The sequence below is a fragment of the Sus scrofa genome, chromosome 9 (genome assembly GCF_000003025.6).
Source record: "Sus scrofa isolate TJ Tabasco breed Duroc chromosome 9, Sscrofa11.1, whole genome shotgun sequence".
Lineage (NCBI taxonomy): Eukaryota > Metazoa > Chordata > Mammalia > Artiodactyla > Suidae > Sus > Sus scrofa.
In genome coordinates this window covers 45,132,277-45,157,948 of record NC_010451.4, presented here as the reverse complement: position 1 = coordinate 45,157,948, position 25,672 = coordinate 45,132,277, and the positions used below count along the sequence as shown (strand labels likewise).

Genomic DNA, 25,672 nt, shown 5'->3' with positions numbered 1-25,672 from the left:
TAGCATGGAAACATCATCTTCTCGATGGAGCAGCAGCCACCCTACCTCACCCCACCCCACCCCTACCCCAAGGTTCCAGGAGCTAGTCTTTTGGCAACACCTGCTGGCCATGTTGGGTACTGCACCTTCCTGTAGCCAGATAACTGGGGGGAAATTAACTCACCCCTCTCTTTGGACATCCACAACCACACTGCAAGGGAGATGCTGTGCTCCCATTTTACAGATGAGGAAAGTGAGACATGACCCTCACAGTTCATGATGGGCACCGTGAATCTCTGATTCCCTGTGCTTCGATTTCATCTTTCCCGTACCTCTTGCTCTTAGACTGAACAGGGTGGGAGGCCATTCCCTCAAAGGCAGAGGAGAGCACCCTGAATCACCCTGAAATAGGAACTGGGGTGAGAGGCATGGCCAGAGTTGGTCCAGACTGTCATCCTTGTGGCAACAACCCCCTCAGGCAGAAGACCTGGTGTTCCCCGTCTCCAGAGGAGCTGCACTGGCGGCAGGGCTTCAGCTGCAGTAAGACCCTCTGAGGAGGCTCAGGGAAGCTGTTTGGCCAGGCCATGAGGTGAGGGCTTTGGGACAGGCTTCCCCATGAGCTCAGCCATTTGGGGTACTGGCTGGCTGGGAGCCCAGCAGGTGTGAATGTTGGGGGAGGCAGGGGGGTTGTGCCTGGTCTAAGCTTCTTCTTGGTCAGGATGGCATAAAGTGTAGGGATTGAAAATGAGGATTCAGCTTTATCTTTTAGAGATGCACACTAAAAAATCTATAGATAAATGTATATAATGCGTGAGATTTGCTTCAAAAACAATCCTGGATGAGGAGTTCCCATTGTGGCTCAGCAGATGCGAATCTGATGTGAGAAGAACATGTCCATGAGGACGAGAGTTTGATCCCTGGCCTCGAATCTGTGGGTTAAGGATCTGGCGTTGCCACGAGCTGTGGTTTAGGTCACAGACAGGGCTCAGATCCTGCATTGCTGTGGCTGTGGTGTAGGCTGGCAGCTGCAGCTCTGATTGGACTCTTAGCCTGGGAACCTCCATATGCCGTGGGAACAGCCATTAAAAAAAAAAAAAAAAATCCTGGGTGATGGAAAGTGGGGTTGGTAGGAAATACAGATAAGACAAAATTGGCCACACATCAACAAACCGTTGGCCCTAGAGGATGGGGGCATGGCAGATCATTATACTCTTCTCACTACTTGTGATATTTTTGAAATTTTCCATAGGAACACCTTTTTTTTTTTTTTTTTGGTCTTTGTAGCTATTTCTTGGGCCGCTCCTGCGGCATATGGAGGTTCCCAGGCTAGGGGTCTAATCGGAGCCATAGCCACCGGCCTACACCAGAGCCACAGCAACGCGGGATCCGAGCCGCGTCTGCAACCTACACCACAGCTCACGGCAACGCCGGATCGTTAACACACTGAGCAAGGGCAGGGACCGAACCTGCAACCTCATGGTTCCTAGTCAGATTCGTTAACCACTGCGCCACGACGGGAACTCCATACGAACACCTTTGTAAAAACACGACAGCAAAAATATGACCAACCACCACTAATGGCAACCAAGACAAAAAAAGACTCTGCAGTCAGACCACCTAGTCCTGGCTCAAGGCTAGGCCATCTGATGCTTCCCAGCTGTGTGAATTTCCCTTTGATTCAGTTTCCTTATCCGTAAAACAGGGATGATAACAATGATACATACCCGCCTTATAGGTTGTTTTGAGGGTTAACTGAGATTACGCATCTAAAATACTTAGCATAGTGCTGGACCCACAGCAAATACTTGATTCTTATAATAATTATTATTAGGATTCCATTGCTCTGGTTATTATTTGCCAAGAGAAGAAACAACTTTGGCTGATTCAGACAAACTATTGGCCAATTCAGTTCAGCCCCAAGGTTCTAACCAAGGAGTCTTGGAAGACACAGCCCTGAACCACTTCGTGCCAGGCGTGTGGCTATCTCAAATGGGCGCACACAGAGCCAGGTTTATAAAACCCCTACGGGGCGCCTTCTCCCGATACCTGCCGCATCCGTTTCCATCCAGCTTTGACTTCTCAGGCTGGTCCCATCACCCAAGTCCACTCATATCCTGGTTTTCCCTGACCATGCCTTTCTTTCTATGCCGCTGTCTTCATAGACTCACTGACTCTCAGCCCTCAGTGGGATCTTAAAAGTCTTCTAACCCAGCCCTGTGGCTGCCGGGGATGGAGTGGTGAGCAGGGCTGCTCAGCCAGCGGGTCTGAGACAGAGGACGGCAGGACCTGGGCCAGGAGGGCACTGTGCGCAGCTCCTGACCCTCAGGCCGTGTGGCCTGATGTCCTTCAGCAGCACGGCCACTGTTCCCTCCCCTGTGACACAAGTAGATGGCCTCCAGCCCCCTTCCCTGTAAGGGCGACCCAAGTAGACACAAGTAGATGCTTGCAGTTGATGGCCTTCAGCCCCCTTCCCCGTAAGAGCAAGTGTCCCCAGGCGGGGACCCGCGTTAGCACTTCCAGGGACACTGGGAGCCCCCTGCACGGGGGTCGGGCCTGAACTTGCTGAAAGTCTCAATAACCCCACAACTGGTGCTTCCTCGGAGTCGAGGCTGGGCAATGACCAGTGAAAGGACAGAGGTTGAGAGCAGGAGAGGTGGGAAACAGGCTGTTGTACCTCCAACGGTATCCACGGCTTGGAGGCTCCCACTACCCAGCAGTGTTTTAAAGGCTCTGGCAGGTCCTTGCGATAAAAGACGCCCATCTACCTCGGGTTATTCCAGTGTGCTCCAGACCTATCTGACCATAACTCAGCTTTTGCCTATCACCCATTTCCTTTTCAGGAGACTCTTGGAAAAGGCGGTCTTGGATCTTTCTGCTTTTCAGCTGGGCTGGATAAGTAAGAGCATGTGGGGTCGAGATGCTAGGCTTTCAGTGCCATGAGGCCTGAAAGTGGGCCTCCTTTCCCCCATCCCTGAAGTCTCAGCTGAGATCTGGCACCCTTCCTGGGGCTGAGCTGAGACCCCTGGGCTTGTACAGAGTCTCACTCACTGGGTGTAAGTGCTGCCTGCCACCCATTAGGCAGCGTCTCCTCTCCCAGAGCTCAACACACAGTGAGTCTAGTCATGCCCACCCCCCCCCAATAACCCACATCAGGGTCCGGATGGGCAGCAGTTCATGGGAAAAGAGGCCCAGCTTTTTGGCGTGTCCGCCCCAAAGAGACGATCAAATCTTGGGTGGGAACCTACCAAGTTCTGTCCTCAGAGCTGCCCAGATCTCATCTGGAGGGTTGGGTCCATTCTGTTTTTAAGGGAGATGTTGTTCACATTGCAAAGGGGACACCAAGAGAGGGAAGGGTCTGGAAATTCCGTTGGAAAAGGAGAGGCTGACGGAACGGTGATATTTAGCCTGGCAAGAGGCGAGTGGGGGCGGGGGTTGGGGGAGCTGGGATGGCTGTTCTCAGACATTTGAAAAGCCCTCAGCGGGCAGGCCCTGTTCACTCCAAGGGCTAAGGCAGACTGGGTTCAGTAAAGAGACCACTGTGACCCTGACACCGAGAGTAACAATCGGGTGAACTTCAGGGTGAGTAGGGTGCTCCTTGTTCCTGGAAGCATTTAGCCAGGAAGAGGTAGCACCTGCCTGGTGGTGCAGAGAGTGCCCATGGCTATGAGGTGAGGTCAGTGAGCTGGGCTCTAAGGTGCCGCCCACCCCCTCGCCCAGTCTGTGGCTGTTGGACGGGTACCGCTCCCCCCACTGTCCTCATGCAATGTCCCTGCTTCCCTTTGCAACCCCACACACAACTCCACCCCCGTGCAACTTTGTCTCCCAGCTCAGCGTGGCTAGAGGAGTTTCCTGGTGTCTTCCTCGACCCCTAGGCTTCGAGGGCCATCGCCATCGTCTGTGCTGGTGGCTCTGTTCCTGTGTTGGGGGGAGCGTTGTCCCACAGAGTGGGTATGAAGGGGACTCAGGTGGCACCAAGTGGACCAGCAGGTCAGGCCTGTGGTGACAAGGCCCCATTTCTCAGGAAGAGGACTTTCCTCGCCCAGGCCTCCATCTCCCCTTCACCACGGACAATAGTCTCTTCGGGGTGGTGGCCTCTCTAAGGACCCTGTGTGTGCAGAGTGCTGCACACACACAGAAATCACACATTGTCTGATATCTCCGAGGCAAGGGACGGTGGTGGGAAGAGGCTGGGCCAGAATCCAGAAGGCCTGGTTCCTGGCCCCGCTCAGCTTCCACAGTGTGACCTGGGGCCAGTCCCTGGGACGGACCTGGGTTTGCAGGACCTGAAGCTTAGACCATTTGGAGGGAGCTCGTTACGGAAAACACCACACAACTGTGAATACAAAATTAGGTGCAAATGTGATTATTTAGAATGCTGAAATTGCCACAAATGACAAATTCAGGAAAAAATTGAAATACCGCAGACATCACATGATCTGTCTGACACACCTCTGTAATGCCTTTTCATTATTATTAATTTTTTTTTTTAACATTTCTTCTCAGGAGTTCCCGTCGTGGCTCAGTGGTTAATGAATCCGACTAGGAACCATGAGGTTGCGGGTTCCATCCCTGGCCTTGCTCGGTGGGTTAAGGATCCAGCGTTGCTGTGAGCTGTAGTGTAGGTCACAGACCCAGCTCGGATCCCCTGTTGCTGTGGCTGTGGGGTAGGCCAGCAGCTACAGCTCCAATTAGACCCTAGCCTGGGAACCTCCATATGCCGTGGGTGGGGCCCTAGAAAAGACAAAAAACAAACAAACAAATAAAATAACATTTCTTCTCATAATTTTACAGGCTAGATTCTGGCTCCACACATTCTCCAGCCCGATTTCTCTTCCACACCCACCCACCCACACACACCCACACATCTCTAGTGCAGGAACCTCAGGCCATAACTGTGCTGTGATACAACTTCTGGCCCTGTAACTTCGTGTCCCAAAGCCAAGGACTTGGCCCAATGGTGGTCATATGCCTGTAGCCGTTTCCTCACGGGGGTGTGGCTACATCGTAGTGCCAACTGTTCGGTGCACAGCACACATGTCTCACCAATCCCAGACTGAATGGAGCCATCACTCACTGGCTTTGAGGGACCCTTGGATCCCCAAATGGACACTAGAGAAGTCATCATTGATTGCCGATTAGCCATAGTGTTCTACCAAAATTACCCATATCATCTGACCATGTGAACACAGGATGGGGGCCCTCCAGGGCCCTGGAGCTTAAGTGGTATTAGTTTCATGGTAGATCCGCTTCTGGGTGCATCTGAAACCTCTGAGTTTCAGTTTCTTCAGCTGTGCCATGAACAAAACTCTTCTGGCCCCATCTGTCTGTTTTGGATGAGAATCTGAAATGAAAGAAAATGTGAAGGCTCTGGTTCCTAAAAGTCCCGTGTGATGGTGACACTGAGGAAGAGGACAGTGATGCTGGCTAAGAGGGGGAGCTGCTGAGATGTTGGCCTCAAGGTCAGGAGTGGGTGCTTGTGTCACAAGCTCCTGTGGCTCTGGGCCCAAAACGCTCATATGAGAAGGACAAAGCCTGAGGCTTTGATTCCAGTTACAGGACATGCCTCTGGAAGGCATGATGTGTGAAGTTGTAATCAGGTATTTGCAGCCTTGTGGGAATGAGCCTGCCTGGTCATTAAATCCACACGGAGTGCCCCTTGGTGGAGGGAGGCGCCAGGCCAGGCTCTGCAGGTACAAACTCAAAGGGGTTTGGAAGAGGAGACAAATCAGATATGTGCCCAACTAGCCACGATGCAGGACCCAGGGATGAGGGCCACAGGCCGAGGAGACGTCTGGGGCAAGCAGAGCCCCGAGCAAGGCTGGTCCGGGAAAGCTGGGGGTGCTTGCCCAGGCCTTGCCGCACCCGGAGGCTCACCTGGGTGGAGAAGGGCACGGGGCACTAGAAAAAGGAGTGAGACGCAGAGCACGCAGACCTTCCGGAGAGAAGATGCTGAAATACAATGCGATGAGCACATCTGTGAGCGCTGCGTGGGTCAGAAGACCTGCAGGGCAGCCTGGGGAGCCAGCAAAGCCAGCTCCCCTCATGGACTTTTCCTGTGTTTCTTTCTCACTTGGTTCAGATTCCTCACCCCTAGAGAGACACATGGCAATGAGCTTCAGCGGCAGGGAACTTTGGCTTTCTGGAACCTCTCTGGGCTGGCTTCTCCGCCAGTTTCAGAGATGGGAGCAGAGAGACGATGGTGGGAGAGCAGCCATGGTTATTGAGGGGTCTTCCCAGCCCATGAACAACCCTCCTGAGACAGTGGCAATGGGACCCCAGAGACTCCACCTGTGGGGAAGGAGCCTCAGGGATTTGGGCCCTTCGTTCAGTGAGCTCAGAACTGCGATACTAGCATTGGACACGCTGAGAGGGTAAGTGGCCAAGTGTGACTTAGATATTGTCTGAGCTGGGCCTATGGCATTTTGGTTGAAGGAATGTCCAGGTAATTGAACTGGCATGGGCACCCCTTCTCTATAGGCACTATAGTTTATGAATTGCAATGATTCACCCTGTCTCAAGATGACGGAAGTATTTGAGATGCATGTGCAGGCATTTGAAACAAACACAGTTGATTTTGTGTAGGTTTCGGGGTCTGTTTGCTTCTGAATCTCTGTGCATGAAAATATATATTTCTGTTTCTCTGCTGGCATTAGAGAACAGGCCTGGGTATGGGAAACTGAAGCCCAGCATGATGAAGTGACTTGTTCAAGGTCCGACAGCTTGGCTAAGGTGGCAAAGGTGAGACCAGAACCCAGACTATCTGAACCGTAGACCAGGACTCTTCATGTGACGTTGAAATCAATTACAAATTGAAAAAAAAAAAAAGGGCAGGGAAATCCTTATTTGTTTTTTTCCCTCCAATCAATGAGTAAGTACTAAGAAGGTCAATCCCGAATTAGCTATATAGCCCAAATGTCAAGTTTTTACCACTGACCTGGTTCAATATTGATTTCTTTTATGAAACCATATTTATCCTGAAGTTGTTAAAGAATTTCAGAGCACATAAGAAGGCTTTGCTAAAATAATTCCATGCCTTTGTTTTTGAAGAAAACATCCAAAATATATAAGCTGTTGTTTGAATGAAACAATAAAAACATCTGTTGTTTCTCACGACAGCTCTCATCTTAATATAACATGGCAAAATAATACCCCTCAAATATCCATGATTAACCTGAATTGGAAACGGTCCCCTCCCAGTGTCTTCATATAGCTGCTTCGATTGGCATTGGTAACACACACACACACACACACCAGCTACATCATCACCCAGCACTCTGATGCAACAGAATATTGAGATTAGTCATTGTTCTAAAATGGATGGTGTGTCCCTGCTGGAATTGAATCCCACGCATTTGAGGCTCTAATGAAATATATTAGGGCATATGCATCGGTGTTGATGCAGAATTTTTGGACTGTATTCAAATTGCCTCTGAGCACAGGTGTGCCTGTCATTAAGTGTTTATGTTTACCTGTACACATGGATGTTTGCCTGGGCAACTGTGTTTGTTCTCACTTTGGTGTGCATATATTTGCGTGTGGGTGGGAGGGCTTCCATCCAGCTTGGGACTTTGAAGGAATTGTCCGTTTATCCAAATAAAAAAAGAGCCCCCCTCCAAAATGTCAGCTGTGAGGCAAGCATCAGGGCTTGGCGTGGGTGTCGGTGACACAAGCACCCACGCTCTTCCTCGGAGGCTTGCTTTTCCCTGGGGTTCCCTTGCTGAGAGTCTTGCTGACTCTGCCAAGCTAACTCCCTCCCATACGACTCCAGGAACAGGGGACTGTGGAATACATCTGAGCCAGACGGTCACTTTCAAAGACATTGTCCTAAATATGAAGGAGGCGCCAAGCCTAGGAAAGTACAAAAAGCCTAAGGGCCATCTGGTTTTGGTCCTGTCCTTGCCGACCCTCACTCTGTGGGTTTCCAGCGTCAAGTTCCCCTTCCTCTGTGTTTCTGCGGCCTCTTGCTCGAGTCCTGATTCCTGAGCTCTGCTGTGTGGCGGCTGGGCTCTCATGCCCACATCCCCTCCCCCACCCCCTACAGGTCAAGTTCCTCTGAATGAAGCCAACAACATGCGTGATACACGTATTTACTGTGATTACTTCGTGCCAGCCGTGGGTCTTGTCTTATTGAATCCCCACAAGAGCTCTGCAGGGGAGATGCTGGCGCTGTCCCCACTGTACAGGTGAGGCAACGGGGGCTTGACACGCATTCATTCCCCAGGGGGGCACAGCTAGTACGTGGCCAAGTTAGGCTGAGATCTCAGCTCTGGCTTAAGCCACGCTCCTCATCATGACGTGATAAGGCCTCCTCGTGTTAGAGGGAGTCCCCAGTGTGCCCCCCTCACCTGCCCTGGTTCCTCCACGCTGCCTCTTCAGGAGAGAGCCGGTGAATAACCTCCCTGTCCGGTAACACCCGACTCTCTCCATATTGATGTAGTTAGTCCCTTAAAGGCCGCCAGGTGTAACTAGCATAAAGGGACACTCAGGTTATAGGAGGTACTTCAGGTAAATGGAAAGCGAAGGGTCCTCCTCTCTCTTTGCAGCATGTGGGGCATGAACAGCTGTGCTGCGCCCCCCAGGCCCACTCAGGGCCCGGCTCCTTCCAACAGACAGCAGCCCCTTTCATCCTGTCTGGCTTAGCAGTTTATTTTAGGCATGGCCTGACCAGGTGCTCTGGGTCAATAGGCTTAGTTTTAAATAACTGGATTCCTCTCAGCAACCGTCTCCTTTAGAAGCGGAGGAACACGACGCAAGAATGAGCCCAGCAGGCTGGCGGTGGTGAGGGGAGCCATCAGCCAGAAGCCTGGAGACGGCTGGACTCTGTCACTGCCTGCATGACCTCGGTGGGTCCATTGCTGCCCCCCCCGACCCGGTGCTGGGCCTCAGCTTCCTCATCCGTAAAGCAGAAGGCTGGGCGGGGTCATCTCAAACACCTGTGGCAGTCTGCCCCCGTCTCTGTGCTCTGCCTGTGTTTACAGAGCACAAAACACCTAGTGAAAAAGCATCTGCTTTGGAGAGGTGACTTCGCATCATGGAGCTGGGCCACCAAGGGAGGAAGCACGGTGTGGAGCAAGCAGCTCTGTCCCTGATGTCGGGAGACCTGGATTCTGGTCTTGCTTGTGATACAAACTGAGTGACCTTGAACAAGCTAAACCTTGCTTTTCTCACCTGTTTTAAAAAGGAGTGCTAAAGCTTCAAAGGTTATTGAGAGGATCACATGGAGCAATCGCAGGTGAGAGCCCTTTCAACTCTGAAAGTACTATGCAAAAAAAGTAAGTGCACCTGGCAGTTCCTCAAAAAGTTAGAATTACCATATGATCCAGCAATTTCCACTCCCCCAAGAGTTGAAAGCTGGGTCTCAAAGAGCTACTTGTACACCATGGTCATGGCAGCGTTATTCACAAAAGGTGAAAGTTACCCAAATGTTCACTGACAAATGAATGAACAAAGTGAAGTCTAAAGGTACAATGGAATATTAGTCAGCTATGAAAAGGAACAAAATTCTTACACATGTTACAACATGGATGAATCTTGAAGACATTATCTTAAGTGAAAGAAGCCAGACACAAAAGGACGAATATTGTATGATTACACTTATGTGAGTTACCTAAAAGGCAAATTCATAGAGACAGAAAAGTAGATTAGTGGTTATCAGGAGCTGGGGGAGAGGGGATTCGGGAGTTAGTGTTTATTGGGTGCAGAATTTGTTTGGATGATGCAAAGTTCTGGAAATGGATAGTGGTTATGGTTAGACAACATCACGAATGCCACTGAATAGTACACTTAAAAAGTGTCAAAACTAAACTCTGTATCATGTATATTTCAACATATTAAAAAAGGTAAATGTACACAAAGTTTTTTGGTTAAAATCACTAGGGCTATCGGCAAAACCTGAGAATGAGGAGTCCTAGTTCTCCTGTCTGATCCTGGGCAAGGCGTTTTGGGGAAGTAAATTTTCTTCCTTTGTCAAAGAGGTTAAACTATGCTCTCTCCCTCCATCTCTCCCTCTCTGCTCCAGTCCCCCTGCTCACCTCAGAAAACTGGGTCAAAATTGTGCCCTGCCAAGTGGCCAGGGCATATCAAGGTAGCATCCCTTACCCTTTAGGAAACGAGGCCCAGCCTGGCTTATTCCATTTACAGGGCTACAGAGGAGCCCTTCTTTGGACCCTGCGTGGGCCCTTCTTTTGGCATTACAACATAAGGAGGGTTTTCCAACCATACTAGTGTTTTCACAGCGTCCTGACTCAGCCTGCCTCGGTCCCCACTGCCTAACCTGGCACACGGCATGTGCTCAGCATTCGTTCTGTAACTAAGATACCCTCACTCAAGCCCTATTCAGTTCTGTGCCGACTTTATTCAGAATGGTATAAGGAATAAACCAGTTTCTGTTCAGTGAGAAAGCTGCAGGGTTGGGGGGGCACGGGAGGAAGATACCAGATACAGCAGACATGAAACTATTTATTGCAAATAATGTCTAGGTATCACACTGTAACCAGTGCGAGGTCAATGCCCACGGAGTGCTGGAGTGGGCTCAGCTGGGGCTCCCGGGGTTGCAGAAGTAACTAGAGCTTGAAAGGGGATGCACCTTTAAGCTTGGAGGTGGGCCGGACTCCGTGGGCGGGGGGCTCCAAAGGGTCTTGGTCTGACTTTTACTCCGGTGCTCATGCTTCCCTATCCAAGGGGGTAAACTGAGTCAGAAAGAGGCAGGGAGCCTGGCCCCAAGTGACTGGACCAGAAGAAACCGGGCGTCCTTGGCCTGAGCAGGGCGGGCTCTTGGCACACGTATGACACACGCCTGTGCGCGACCGCAGGCTTCGAGCCGGTGGGTGGCAGGGACCCCTTGCCTCTCAGAGGCGAACCCCCGGCCAGGGCCGTAAGTACGGTCCGGGCCCCCGCCCCTGTGCTTGGGCTGGTGAGGCTGGGGCCGTCTGGGCTCGTGGCTCGAGCGGAGCTCCCCAGCCGAGGTGCCGCGGGGGGGCGGGGAGAGCGGCCGCCTAGCCCAGCCCCGCGGATGACAGGAGCCAGGGAGCCGAGGAGGGAGGAGCCGCCGCCGCCGCCGAGCGCTGGGCTGAGGAGCAGAGAGAGCGGGGCGCGGAGTGCGGGCGGCTGGGAGCGCGCTGAGCGGGGGAGAGGCGCTGCCGCACGGCCGGCCACAGGACCACCTCCCCGGAGAATAGGGCCTCTTTATGGCATGTGGCTGGTAACTTTCCTCCTGCTCCTGGACTCTTTACACAAAGGTGAGACCCGCGCGGGCGGCAGGGCGGCGGAGGCGGCGGGGCGGGGGTGCGCGCGGCTGGCGGCGAGGCGGGGTGCCCGGCGGGTTCCAGGTACCCGGCGTGGAGCGGGGACCGACCCCCGCGCCCGGCCCTGGTGGGGCGCAGCGGGGGCGGGGCAGGCACCCGAAGAGCTACCAGGTGAGAGTCCGCTCTGGACCGCTCGGCCAGCCACCCGTGCCTGCCGTTTTGGGGCGCGCCCGGCGGGGTGGTGGTGAGCGAGCCCTTCGTCTCTCCGCTCCTGGCTGGGCCACCGTTCTGCCCGGACCCCTCCCCCAGCCCGTTGCCGGCTGCCTACGGTTGGGTGGCGCTGGCACCCCAGGGTGCTCTCCGTGTCGAGGGGTCCTCAGGCCATGCCTGTCCACCTGGGAGTCCTGGCCAAATAGGGCTACGGCTTATTGCCCCTCTGCCACCGCGCACCCCTTCGCCACCCAGGACCCCCTGCACCACACCGCGTGGCGCTCATCCCCGCCTTGGCTGCATGCAGGGCGGGGAGAACAGGGGGTCCCGAGACCCTGGGGTCCCTCAGAGAGCAAGTTTGTTCTCCAAACCTAAAGGTGGTCTTCGTCCAGCCCCATTTCAACCCCTGCCCGGGGCACTAGCTACGGCTTCGCTGCGCCGCCTGGCCACCTCCGGCAGCGCGCACCGAGGTGTGAGATTCTTCCTTAGGCACCTGGTCAGCGGATGTGGGGACAAGCCTGGGGTTGGGGGGGGGTGTCGCTCTCCTGGGAGAGAAGGCGTTGCTAGGGGTGGGTCCAGGTGTCCGGCAGGTCCAGACTTGCTGCTGGGGCGCTGCGCACCTGATTCTCGAGGCAGTCGGGACTGGAGGTTGGAGGCGGTCAGGCATTTCCGACCAGAGTCACCTGGGCGCGGAATTGGGATCTGGCCGTCCCAGGCGTCGGGCTTCCAGGCTATGGCAGAGGACGTGCCCCTGGGCGCGCAGATGGCGGGAGATGAGGCGGCCAAACTCTGCGCCCTTGCGCGGCGGAGCACACCAGCTCTAGGAGCTCAGCTTTACCTGTTCAGCCCTCTAACTTTTCTCCTTCGCGCCCTGGGGGATGGCCTCTGCAGCCCTTGCCCAGGCGCCTGTCCTGGCCCAGCTGCAACTCTTGACCCTTAGGCGATGGGGGAGGGGCAATCCAGCAGCGGGTTGGCGCTCCCGGAGGGGTCCAGTCCTCCCTTGCCGAAGTCCCAGGGCTCTGGAGTTTGCAACCTGCCGGAGCTGACTGCAGTGTCTCGAGGCTTCGGGGAGGGGGGCGGGGGGAGGGTGACTCTTATTTTGTTTGTAAATACCGCCGGGTCAAAGCCGGACTGAAGGCCGAGATACTGCGGGGGTTTGCCTAGAGACCGGGATGCGCTGCGCGGGGAGGGCTGACCTCTGAATCCTGGGCAAAGTAGTTGACTTTCTCAGACCCAATGGGGTCCATGGGGTGACCCCACCAAGGCTGGTCTAGGTTGATTAACCCTTGCCCCCCCTCGCACAGCACCCTTTCCTCCCACCTCAGCGGAGCAAGAAGCCTGCCTCCCTTCAACCTCGCCCCCCACCCCAAGTCTCCCTCTCCCCAGGCTCTTCCTGCCTCCCTCCGCCCCCGCAGGCTGGCTCGGCTCGCAGCTTTAATTACATTAATATTAAAAATACATAAGGTGAGGAGCGGCAGCTTTCTCCCTGCTAGTTCTCTCTCCACCCGCCACCCCTTTCCATTTTGTCAGGCGAGGAAGCACAGACCGAGGCTGTTGCCACACTCTTGCCCGGCTCTGTCCACCCCACCCCGCCTCGCCTCTTCCAGAGCAGCCCACCCCCGCGAGTGGAGGCCCCGTGCCCCTTCTCGAATACCTGCCGCCTCGCCCCTCCCCCTTCCAGAAGCCAAGCATTAATAAATGAAGCCCTAGCTATTTGATAGGGAAGGGGCAGATGGGGGTGGGGGTGGAGAAAGGCCCAGAAGGCAGCAGGACTGCCTGAGAGGCAAAATCCTTTCCAAGGGGAGAAGGAAGTCGCTCTGGCCTTGGGCCTCTGGGAGGCTCGAGGTGCCAGGTGAGGCGGCCAGCACCTAAGTGGCTTTTTGGTCCGCAGAGCCCCGGTGCCCGTTCCATTCAGAGGCTCCAGCGTCTGCGTTGGGCGCCAGGGCGACTTGCCAGACAGGCCTTTCTTTTCCTTCGTGCCTTAATTGGGTCTTAGGTGCCAGGCTGGTCTCCGGGACTGTTCGGCTGGGGGTGGCGTGGGGGTGGGGGTGGCGGAACGGCTGGGGGAAGCTGTTGATGTGGTGAGAGCAGCGAAGATGGGGTTTGGTGTATTTTTCTCTCCCGTTGCCAGTCACCCCCGCGGCACCAAGGAAAATGTAAATGTGAATGTTGGAGCCTGTTACAGAAAACAATATCCTCTTGCAATAATTTGTACGTCCATCTGTGAGGAGCGGGAGGAGGCAGAGAGAGAGGAGAAGAAAACAAGATGAGATGGAGCGTCCTCTGGATGGAATTAAGCAGTTATTGAATGTGTTTTAAGCTTCTGTTATTTCCATCCCTCTCGAAATATCTTTTTTTGATGAAGCCTGAGCTCAGACCGATTCCCCAGAACTAAACGGGGAAGGTGTTTTAATAATCGGTTATCGAGTCTCCAATAACTGCCTTATTATTGCCAAAACAAATCCAGGTTTGGGCAGCCAGATGAACCCCAGCGAGGCTCTCTCCGTTGTTACATCCAGCGTGCCAGCATCTGTGTTGCCTGCATTTGCATTTTTACTGTGTAAAAGAACAAGCTTCCCCGGCACTAAAATTCCTGTTTTCTAAAAGCCAAAATAATGGGTTGCATTGATTTTTTTTCATTTCCCACCCCAACCTCTCGGATGGGGACTCAGGGTTCTTCTCTCTCGAGAAGACCAAATTAAAAGCCCTCGTCGAGCCATTAAGAGAATCTCTAACACTCTGTTCAGTGTCTAATTAAGAGGGGGGCGGGTGCTCAGGGAACGTGTTTTTAAAATCTTGAAATGGCAAACACAACTTAGGGGGAGCAGGTGAAGGGCCAGTGAGTGTTGGGAGAGGGGAGATGGGCAGAGAGGCCCCAGGTGCTCGAATAACATGGGGGAGAATGGGGTTGCCATGATGCCTGACAAACCTTTCAGATGCTTCGTATTTCTGGGCATCAAAGTCAGCTGCCTTGAATATATTTCTGCAGCAGACTGGGGAGCTCAATTAGAAACAAAAAGCAAGTAAGCAGTTGACCCAAAGGCAGTGCTTAAGTTGAGCAGATCCCAGGAGACTGGCTGAAGAGGCTTATTTTTCTCAGATTGAGGAATGGAGAGGAGGTGGGCAAGCAAATGGTTGGGGAGTGGGGGAAGATTGGCCCAGTGATGCTTTGTTAAAGAAGCAAGCCCCCCAAAGGGTAGGCCGGGGTGGGGGCCCAGACACAGGGTGGTTGTCTGTGCAGGGCACCTCGTGGGCTGTTGGCTTTTCACAGAGGGGTGCTGACCTCAGGTCCCCCCTTACCTCCTCCCAGTCTTCAGAAAGTCCATCCCTGTGACTTGCTTGGTCCCGTTAAGCTTGGTGAAGGATGGTTTTATTTGTGGATGAGTGGAATGGAGAGTGGATGTTCACAGGAGCTTTTTGCAGGGCCACGAATACCGTGGTGGAAGAGTCTTCCCTCCCACATGATCTTGGAGGGGGTGTTTCTTGGGGACATTGGAAGCAGTTGAGGAAGAGCCCCCAGCTCAGTAGCTTCTAACCAGCGCCCAGGTGCCTGAACGGGGTGAGCCACAGGCAGCAAAGATGGCAGGGTGCCAGGAACCCAAGGGCAGGCCCTGGATTTGCATATCATTTGCATACAGATTTGCATGCTCACCTAGCCAGGCCAGGAGCCTAGCCCTCTGCGAGTAGCCCCCAGGCAGTAGCTTTTTCTTTGCGTGAAGTGGGGGTGGGGCGAGAGTGGGGGGAAGGATGGTGTTTTGGGTAGTCCGTCTCTCTTGCCTCTGAGTTTCAGGCCAACAGGGGCTCAGCACTGAATTCTTCTGGCAAGGCAGCCCCTGAACTTGCACTTGGGGACGAATGGGTGACAGTGGCAGAGACACCTGAAGGCGGACCAAACCTGGGGTGTGGGTTGTCCCCCTTGGGGCTGAGGGAAGAAGAGAGGGGACACCAGCTCAGGAATTCGAGGCCAACGTTAGCCTTCCAGGGGTGAGCACACCCCCAGAATGGAGGAAGCTGAGGACTGCAGTCAGTAGGTAGAGAAGCAGCATCTGATGGGAAGCGAGGATCATCGAGTGAGACAAGATGCCTTCTTGCCCTTCTTGTTTGTCAGTATCCAGCCTGCGAGGGGCTTGTGGCCTCTGAGGGATTAGGGGAAGAGCCCCTGGCTTCCTCTTCTCCCATTGTTTAGGTGGCTTCTCTCTGGGGCAGTGATTGGGGTGGGCAGTGGGCAGGCAGGCAGGCACTGTGGTCAGAAGGGTGGTGTATAAAGCATTGGGAGTAATGCTTGGAGAGCAAACAATTCAGGGCAGCTGGATTGCTCTTTCCCAGGGAGCCAGCTGGGATGCCCGCAGTGGGGAGGTGGCTTCGTGAATGATTCTGTCTGCGTTTCTGGGGCCCTGGGCAAATCCCACCCCAGCAGTTGTGGCTCCAAGGGCTCCCAGGGAGTTTTTCTGCATTTCGAATGATCTGGGGGTTGGGGGCGTCAGTCCGCTGGAGCCAGTGGAGGTTTCTGGAGGATGTGGAGTAGAGCCCTAGGGTGTTGGGAGGAGCTTCAGGGGGTTGGCTGGACGGGGAGAGGAAGAGGGCAGGTGGGCACAGCTTCAAGGCTCTCCCCTCCCCCTAATTCTTCCAATCAGAGCCTTTAACCTATTAGAATGGTGAAGAAAGAGAAAAGAGATTGCAACTTGCTGGTGTAGTGGACGTTTTGAGTCAAGGCAAACTTGATGCACATTTTATCTCTGTACCTACTCGATAGGTGACCTTGGGCCTATCTGAGCCTCCCTTTCTCCAGCCGTGAATTGGGATCAAAGGAGATGATGCATAGGAAGTGACTAGAATGTAACTGCTCTCAATGAACATTAGACATCTTTTTTTTTTCTCTACTCCCACCTTCCCCCTCCCATGCCCAACCCCAGAAAAAGGTCATCAGGTTCTGTCCCAAGCAGTTGTCTTAATGAGCTGCAGTTTGGCCAAGCCAACTGACTGAGACTTTGTAGCAATAAGAAAGACTGAATGGAGGCCAGGGCAGGGGACATCACTGTTTCCTTCTGTCACCTAGCTGGGTGGTCTGTAAGACCCATCTGCAGATAGCTGGGGCCATGCAGGCACCTGGGGCCCAGCACACTCCCTTTCTCCAGCCACAGCTGGTGGCAGCCATGGAAAAGGTGAGAGCCAGGTTGGATCCAGTCTTGGATATGAGGGTAAGGCAAAGGCCAATCTCATACTGACCAAAGGAGGGCTGGGGTTGTTTGGTAAATCTCTACTGTGATTGGACAGAGTAAGAGCTATCCTGGATTTAATACCATAAACCTATATAGGTGGGCTCCATGGGGTGAGCCCCCATATCTTGTAGCTGGATGGGTTTCTGTGTCTTTCCCTGCTAGAATGAACTTAAGTGTTTTTCAGGTCATTTAATGGATAGAGAATACCCTTGACAGCCCATGACCTTGGGGGTCCCTGGACCACTCCTTCCTCCATAACCAGTCAGCCACAGGGAAGCAGCATATGACCCAGAGGTCAAATGCCGCTCATGGTAGGTTGTGGCTTGTGGGGTCCACGGATGTGGGAGGTGGGGGCTGTGGCACAAGGGCTGGGTGTGCCCTGTTTCAACAGATATTTGTCCCACGCTGCTTTGACGTGACTAGCATTAGCCTTAGGCAGCACCCCTGCCATCCAGCTGCTATTCCCTCATCCATTCAGCCACCCCCTGTCCCACCTCCCCATGCCGTTGGTCTGTGTGATGCTTGCATTGTCAGTTTCCAAGGTATACACCTTCATTAAGAAAAGTTATTCAAAAGCTAGAACAGTTTTTCAGAGGCTGCATATCCATGAAGCTGTGTGTGTGTGTATTGGAAGAAGCATTGTCCATGGACCTAGAAAACAAAGCTCAGCCTGTCTCATTTAGGCAAGTTACCTAACCGTTCATGTGCCTCTATTTCCTAATCTGTAAAATGGGTCAGGACAACCCCTGTCCTGACTGTCTCTTGGGGCGATTGTTCTTGCATGTGCACTAGGAAGATGAAGGCCAGACAATTGCATCGCGTGTGACAACGCTTTGTAAACTGAAGAGGGCAACATATAAACACACACATGTGAAAACCACGGCAAACCAGTTTTAGCCTTATAAATGCTTTGCTGAAATGTGAGGTATAATTACTGTCATCTCATCATACAGAACAACGAAGGTCTCACAGCTGTGTGTGGCTGTCTCCCCCTCCAGGGCCCCCCACATATGGAGAATTTTCCTAGCCTTTGCTTTTCATCAACGTGGGGAACAGCTGATGAGGCACAGCCAGGCTGGCAGCAGTTTTCTTGGCGCAGACTTGGCAGATGCCCTGTGGCCCCAGTGCCCCAGAGACGTGGGAAGAGTTTTCCTCTGCTCCCTCCTCCCAGGTCCTTAGATGCAAGTTTATTCCATTGTCCTCTGGACACTGTCCCCCGAGGGAGTTTTCCTTGCTGGGAACCTGCAGGCTTTTGTAGGAAGAACAGAAGTCCCACCTTGCATGACCTTGTTTGAGGTCGTGGCAATTACTGGAATCTAGACCCCGAGAACCCAGCTGAGTCAAGGTCATGGACACCGTGTATCTGGGCTGGTCTCCCGGAGCCATCGGGGAAGGGGGGGGGCCTGGTTTGGGGGTGTAAGTGGGAGGTCAGGTGGCTTCCATGGGTAAAAGTCTTCCAGGTCGGAAGGCACCTTCTAGGACATGGAATCCATCCCCTAGTCAGCCACCTGATGCCGTCTGTGTTTTTCCACCTCTGTTGTCCTTCCTCTGCTTCAGAACTTCCACTCCTGCCTCTCAGGGCTGCCCATTCCCGGCCAGACAGCTCTGATTAGGACAGAGCTCACCCTTGGAATCAGCCAGTGCTGTCTTGTTCCTGTACCTTATACCCACTGATTCTGCTTCTACCTTTTAGGCCACAGGGATCCAGGTGAAACTCTCTTCTCCTTGACAGCGCTTTGACCCCTGATAGACATGTCCTGCCCATCTGAGCCCTCACCCCCTCCTCCGGGCAGCCTGCCACACTGGTTCCACTAATGCCCCCTCCCGTGACATCATTTCCTTTCTCTATGATGCCTCTGCACGCCTGGGGTGCCTGGTTCTGAAAGTGGAGCCGCCAGCCTTAAGAGCGGCAGAGACAGGGGCCTAGCCCCAGCCAGGACACCAGCCAGCTGTGTACCTGGGGCAAATGAGTCCACCTCCCTAGGCCTTACTCTCCCCATCTGTAAATGGAGGGGATTGGACAAAATAATCTCTTAAGTCCCTCCAGCGTGAACACTCTAAATCTAGGAATCTCTGGGGACAACTGTGCTGTCTGAGCCGCCTCCCAGGAAAGACCTTTCTGGCCATAAGGGGCCTTCCTTTGACAGCCCCTGTCTAGAAGGGGCTGGAAGATTAAAGGGTCTGTTTGACTGTCAGCTGTTGCTCATAACTTCTCCTGGACCTGATGGAGGGGCCTTGTAGGTTGAGGCATGACTGATCTTTGCTGGATCTCCTAGGTTTTTCTGGTTGCTGGTTACAGGAATTAGGTTTGTTCTAAGAGTCTTAAGAAAAAAATTTTTTCTCATGGACAGAGGTAGCCACTTGGGCACTGGAGCATTGCTTCTCACTGAGGTCATGCTGCTTCCTTGAGGCTTTTAGGAAGTTGGGGAGTGCTTTTTGGTTATTTTAGTGGCTAGGGTAGGGAGGGATGAAATGTCTGATGCCCCGGGCCATCCCAAATCAGAATTGTCCTTCCCCCAAATTGCTCTCCTTTATCAGAAACCCCCCTTATAGGAGGATCACATCTTGGAGACATTCTGAGAATAGAATGCAGAGCTCCCATTGAGAAATGTAGCTGGTGGAGTTCCCAGCGTTGTGGCTCAGCTGGATAAGAACCCTGACTAGTATCCATGAGGATGCAGGTTCGATCCCTGGCCTTGCTTAGTGGGTTAAGAATCCAAGGTTGCCCTGAGCTGTGGTGTAGGTGGCAGATGTAGTTCTGATCTGGCATTGCTGTGGCTGCAGCGTAGGCTGTCAGCTCTGCTTCAACCCCTAGCCTGGGAACCTCCATATGCCATGGTGGTGGGCCGAAAAAGAAAAAAAAGAAATGTAGCTGGAATAAGGGAGGCCTGGGTTCAAAATGCTGCTCTGCCAGCCCTGACTTTGCCACCTAGGAAATTACTTGATCTCTCAAAGATCCTGTTTTCTTATCTGTAAGATGGGGTCTTGTGCAGTAGCTACATTAGAGGAGCTGGGAGGATGAAATGCACTAGAATGCAAAGAAAGCGCTTCTCCCAGTGCCTGGCACAAAATAAATTTTAAAAAGAAACAGTGGCCATGATGATGGTGTCCTTAGAGGTGAAGCCTGTGTGCCCGGTTTGGGGACAGAAGGTCTAGGATTTGGTCCCGGCTGCACCACCCTGGCCCAGAGGAGTACCAATTCTGATGGCCTGCAAATGCTTCGATGCTGTCTGGGGAGATGGGCCCTTCTCCTCCTCAGGATCTAGACTCGGATTGTCGCCAAGGTGTGCCCACACCGTAAAGGGGGTTTTCTGATGGAGGGGCCAGACGCTGTCTCCCTGGTGCTTGCCTGAGTTTTGGGTGGATGTGGTGCCTGAGTGAAGGCCCTGCTGGTTGATTCTCCCTGGACCCCCTTTTTTTTTTTTCCATCTGTGGAATAAGAATAGAATGAAGACGAATAATATATCTCTTTTATGCAAACCTTTGTGCGGAAATGCAGCAGAGTAATCAACCTTGCAAATTAATCTAAGAAACCTCACCAGCCACATCTGCATTAAAAGGACAACAGCTCTGTGTGAGGCCTGAGAGCTGTGGCCCTGAGGCTATGGTGATGCTTTGTTTATCGATCACACCACTATTATTTTATTAACTGGATCACCAAATTAAGGTAATTAATGTGGTGCTAAGGTCCTGCCAGCCGAGCCCATGAAAACAGTCTATTGTTGGGAGAGGTGGATTGAAAGCCAGTTTGGCAAATCGACTTTTTTCTACGAAGCATTCCTCTGGGTGTAGATGGAGGACCACCTGCCTCAGAATTCAGGTTCCCTGGCTCTGTGACAGACTCGGTGAATCTGGTGTCTGAGGATGTGTATGTTTAGCCAGCTCTCCGGGTGGTTCTTGTACACAGTAGGGTTTGAGAACCACTGTCTGAAGTTGTTCCCCTTCGTCATTGGTGAGAGGGAAAGAATTTCTTGTGGGATATTTATTCCACAAATACTTCCTGCTCACCTGCTATAATGATAATACTTATAACAACAGCACTGAATACGTAGGTGGTTCCCTACAGCACCTATGCATGCATAGACTGGAAATTGTTATATATTAACGCATCCAACCTGACAACCCTTGAAGTAGAGAGGTCATCCCCATTTTATGGATGGGGAAACCAAGGCGCAGAGAGGCAAGGCCAGCGTGCTGGAGGTTGCACTGCTTCAAAGAGGCAGAGCAAGGATTCAAGCCCGGGGAGCCTGGTGCCAGAGTCTGGGCATTTAACTGCTGTGCTAAGGGCCTAGCGCTGTGCTAGGCTCGGGGGAACAGAGTGGTGACCAATAAGGGAGCCCGCAGGCCTGCAAGGGGAGCCCTGCCCATTTTTCCTACTTGCACCCCCCCCCCAGCTCCCCTCCAGCCACGCTCACTGTGCCCAGGCCTGGATGCTCCTTGCAGGCTCTTGCCCATCTCTGAGGGGTGGGGTGAGGGTGGCAGGGGCCCCAGCCTTGGCAGATGCTCCTGGATGAAAGGTCCAGTGAACAAGGCGAGTAAATATTGTCAAGGAAGAGAAAAAAGGACTCGTTTCTCCCTGCGGAGGTGGTGAAGTGTTCATATTTCTGTCCCCTTGGGTTGTCATTTACGATGACTGGAGATGATGACATGGGGATAATTCAGCATACACCTGGGAGGCAGCCTCCGCTGGCCAGACACCTCCATCCCGACCCAGGCAGGTGGGGTAGGGGCCCCTGGGTGTCAACTGCCTGGCTGTCGAGTTTCTTTCGCCCAACTAATTCCGATGACCAGACAGCGCAGGGTGGGCAGCCGAGTTGATGCGATGGATATTTAGGTTTCAGGGGTGACCCTGGGGCAGCCCAAATGCCTGGGGGCGATTTCTGGTTTAAAAATATTGCTGTGCTATTTCTACACTTCTAATCTCCCAGCCATTTGGAGCCTGTTTTATGAAACGCGGCTTCGGGGTGGTGCTCAGTGTTAACCGGCGGAGAAGATTAAATGGGTTTAAGTCTGGGCGTCTGTCACATCACAACCAAGCCTATAACTTCCATTTTCTATTAAAAAGCCATTTCCCCTTTTGACCAGAAGAAGCTTTGCTGTTGATCTGCTCGCTCCCTCTTTATTTATGAAGTGTTTCCCCCTCCTCTCGTTCTCTCTGTAAATATGCCTGGTTCTGTCTGCAGACGGAAGAAAGAGTGGGGTGGGGGGAAGCTGCGATTTAAGGGGAAAGTCAGCATTTCCTGTCCAAGGATTTGCTTTCCGAATGGGGACCTGCTTCCGGAGACGAAGGACCCAAACTTTGAACGCTCCAGTGATGGGACAGAAAAACCCTTGGGCTTGGGAGCCAGTTGGACCTGCCAGAGGCTGGCTGGGTCTCCTCCTGGCTGTACCATCGTGGAGACATCCTCCCAGGAGGTTCTTTTTCCTCACCTGTGATCCAAGACTCTCAGGACCCACCTCATCCCTCTGTGTGAAGAGTACAGGAGAAAATGCCCTGCGAGCACACAGTAGGTGCTCAATCAGTGTTAGTCCCCTTTGGAAAACTCTGTACCATCAGCCAGACCAGGAAGCCTTCAGGGAACAGGTGTAGGCCAAAAGGAAATCCGACCAAATGCTGCAAGCCCCCGAGAACTCTGCCCTGGGTGGCGGGTTAACCCTTTCCTCATGGCACTGACTTCACAAGCTCCTGGCTGGGGCGGGGAGGGGATGCTCCCTGGCCTTTGATGTTTTCCAGCACCTCTGGGTTCCTGTTGAGGACGTGCCTGTGGCCGGGTAAGCATCTCCTGAAGGAGTTAGTGCTTCTTGGCCCCAGGTCAGGAAGAAGCTGGGAGAGGAGACCGTTGAAGGGCATAGGAGCCACTGGTAGGTGCAGGGCTGCAGAGGGCAGCTGGGCCCTGGCCACCCTCTGCAGTCGCTTTAGCCTCCCTGGTCCCCTCCAGGCATCACTGGAACATGAACAAACAACCCCATCCCAGAGTTCTCTTCATGGCTCAGTAGTTAACGAGTCCGACTAGGAACCATGATGTTGTGGGTTCGATCCCCTGGCCTCGCTCAGCGGGTCAAGGATCCGGCATTGCCATGAGCTGTGGTGTAGGTCGTAGACTTGATTCAGATCCAGTGTTGCTGTGGCTCTGGTGTTAGCAGGCAGCTACAGCTCCAATCAGACCGCTAGACAACCGCATCCCACATAGCCCTGCATCCTCGCTATGGGGAACCAAGAACTTTCACCTTCCCTTCTACCTGCTCCGCCAAGGGGCTGCAGTCCTCTCCCTTTTGTGAATGTGGACGTGGAGGCTCAGAAAGGCTACGTGGCTTGCCTGAGGTCACACATCAGGTCAGGAGCGAGCTCCAGGAGGGACGGTAGCTCTGCCAGACTTGTCCCACGTCTCTGTCTATCGTCCCATGCTTCTGTGCTCCCCTCAGAGGTGGCTGAGGTGTTGTCACTGCTCCGAAGATTCTAGGAGCCAGAGAAGGAGGGAGAGCTTCTGCAGACTCTTGAGGTCAGGGTGAGGCCCCCCGCCCTTGCTACTCCCCTTTCTGTGGCTGGAGACTGGGCATCCCCTTCGCTCTGCAGCCATTCACTGGTGCCCTGTGGCAGCCTTCATCTTGGCACGTGGCAGAGATTGGAGGGGATGAGTGCCTCAGTTTCCCCTTTATGCATCTGCTCACTCCTTCCTCTTGGCAGGTGGGGCGAGGCTGAATTAATGTTTATTTAAAGGCTTCTGCATTCCTGGCTGACAGATGCCTTGTGATGGTAAAATATGAGCCCAACGTAAGTGCAAAATGCTATTGTTTTACACCTGAGGGTGATGTTTCATAATGGCAATGCACTGTCAGAGCCTTAAGCAAAAATGAATGGTTTGTCTAATCCTCTCCAGGTCCCCCAGACTCAGAAGACAGCAGCTCACATCCCGGGGTGGGAGAAATATGAGGCTACTCACCTTTGGCTATAAATCTGCGGTTTCATTGGCCCTGACAGGTGGCTGGACAATCCCAGTCAATTCATCAATTAAATCTAGCCATTTGTAGTTGCTGAGAGCCCCATGTCCTTGGCTCTGGCAGCCTCTCAGGCCCAGAGGGCAGGGAGGCTGTTGCTATTGTGGGTGAAGGTTCTACCGGGAGCCTGGGGCTGTGGGAAACCTGGGGAAGGGGTTGTCTCTGTGGGCAAGGAGGGTGGGATGGATTTCCAGCCAGGAGGAAAGGAGACAGAGAATGTGTACTTTAAAGTGGGTTTGGGGTGTAAGCAGGGATGCGGAGGGGTGCCCTGCCTGGAAAACTGGATTTTGTGGTTGCTGCCTCTTATCTTCAGCATGGTTCATACAATAGAGTTTCGTCCCCGGGCTCAGGAGTCAGGCAAAGTTGGGTTCTGGTCCAGCTCCAGTAACTTACACGCTGGGTGACTTTGGAAGGTTGGTTAACTTTTCAGAGCCTTGATTTTCTTAGCTGTGCAATGGGAATAATACAGTAACATCCCCTAGGAAGTCATGCGATTAAGTGAGATTATCCCTGTTGGGGGTCTGGCTCCCACCCTGGCCTGTAGCTGGTGAAATCCATGGTGCCTGTTATTCTTGCTGTTGGTTTTAGCATCACTAAGGGCTACATCATACTTATCCTTAAATATGTTCTTACCCCGTCCTTTGAATCAGACGATACCAGACTTCCTCTCCGTCAAGGATCTTTCTCAGCTTCCTAAGTCCATTCGTCAGACATAATGTAGAGTCTTTCTGTTCCTTGATGGATTTTGGCTTCCAGAATCCATAAAGCTGCCACGGGGAGGGTGTCTGATTAACTAGGTTGTCTCCAGAAGTCCCCAGAACCCCAGAGTGATGTCCCTGCTCCCCCAGGCTAAGCGTTATCTGAAATGTTGAGTCCAACAGGGGCCCTCCCAGGATGAGTGTGTGTGTGTGTGTGTGTGCATGTGTGTGAGTGCACACAGGCATGAGGATATATTACTCCTGTTCTTGGCCAGCCGACTATGAAAGTTGGTGGCCGGGTGGCGTATGAGGAGGCTAGAAGCCCCCTCGTTATTACTGCAGGGGTTACAATCACCTAAGGGTGAAGCAATCAGACTCCAGGTGTAGACTGCCTGCGTCTGCATCCTAGAGCCCTCGCTTACCGGTTTGGGGTCTTGGGAGCGTTGTCTTGATCACTCAGTGCCTTAGTTTCCTCATCTGTAAACTGGGCTGATAATAGTACCCGCCTCTGAGGGTCGTTGGGAGGATTAAAAGAGGTCACGCCAGTAAAGTGCTGGCAACAGTGCCTGGCGTGTAGAAGATGTTTAACAAATAATTATTGATGGAATCTCAAACAAGTCCTTTGGAAGGGGAGCGGCTCCTGACGGGGGAACCTGCTGAGTGTGGATCCCAGGAGAAGCTTCTGGAGCCCTAGTGTGCTTCCTAGTGAAGTGGTATGATTCTGTGACCTTGGAGACGATTCTAGCCCCTGCGTGTTGGGCAAGCTTCTGAGGGGCCCCACATTGCTCTTCCGCAGAGCAGCCTTGTTCCGCCACCATCACCACCACCGGGATTGTCACAGGGAGGCAGAGTGAGCAGGTGGATGGGAAAGCTGTGCTGCCCCCTACCCCCACCTGCCACCGCTAAGGGCACAGTGCGGGGTGGGGACAGCAAATGCATTTGCTGCTAAGAGGGTGCCCCTGACACCGCGGCGAGGAGCCCATGGATGTGTTTTCCAGCACTGCCGATAATGGCTTCATCATGGCTTTTTATGAGATGATGTGAATTGCTCTGACCAATGAGGCTTAATGGCCTTCCTCATCCAGCTGCCCGGTACATTCCCCCTGGAGGCTCGGCTCAGAGTTAAGCTGAGAATATTAATATGGTCAGGATGCAAACCCTCCCCCTCCCCATAAAGTTGTGGAAATTGAGGTCAAGTTGGGTCCCCCGCAACGTTCTTTAAACAAGCAGCAGAGTAGTTTGTTTGCTCCTTGATCCTCCTAGTGGCGAGGGAGTGGCTTCCAGCTGGAGCCCCAGGACCAGGGTTTGCCTCCACTTGCTGGGAGGT

General features: G+C 53.2%; 1 protein-coding gene across 1 annotated transcript in view; it reads left to right on the top strand.

Moving 5' to 3' along the window:
• Nucleotides 4,693-25,672, top strand: part of DSCAML1 (DS cell adhesion molecule like 1) — a 368,115-nt gene continuing 347,135 nt past the window's right edge. The window contains 1 exon segment of the mRNA XM_021062901.1: nt 4,693-11,216. Coding sequence (XP_020918560.1) covers nt 10,991-11,216 — 226 coding nt within the window. The 5' untranslated portion in view covers nt 4,693-10,990.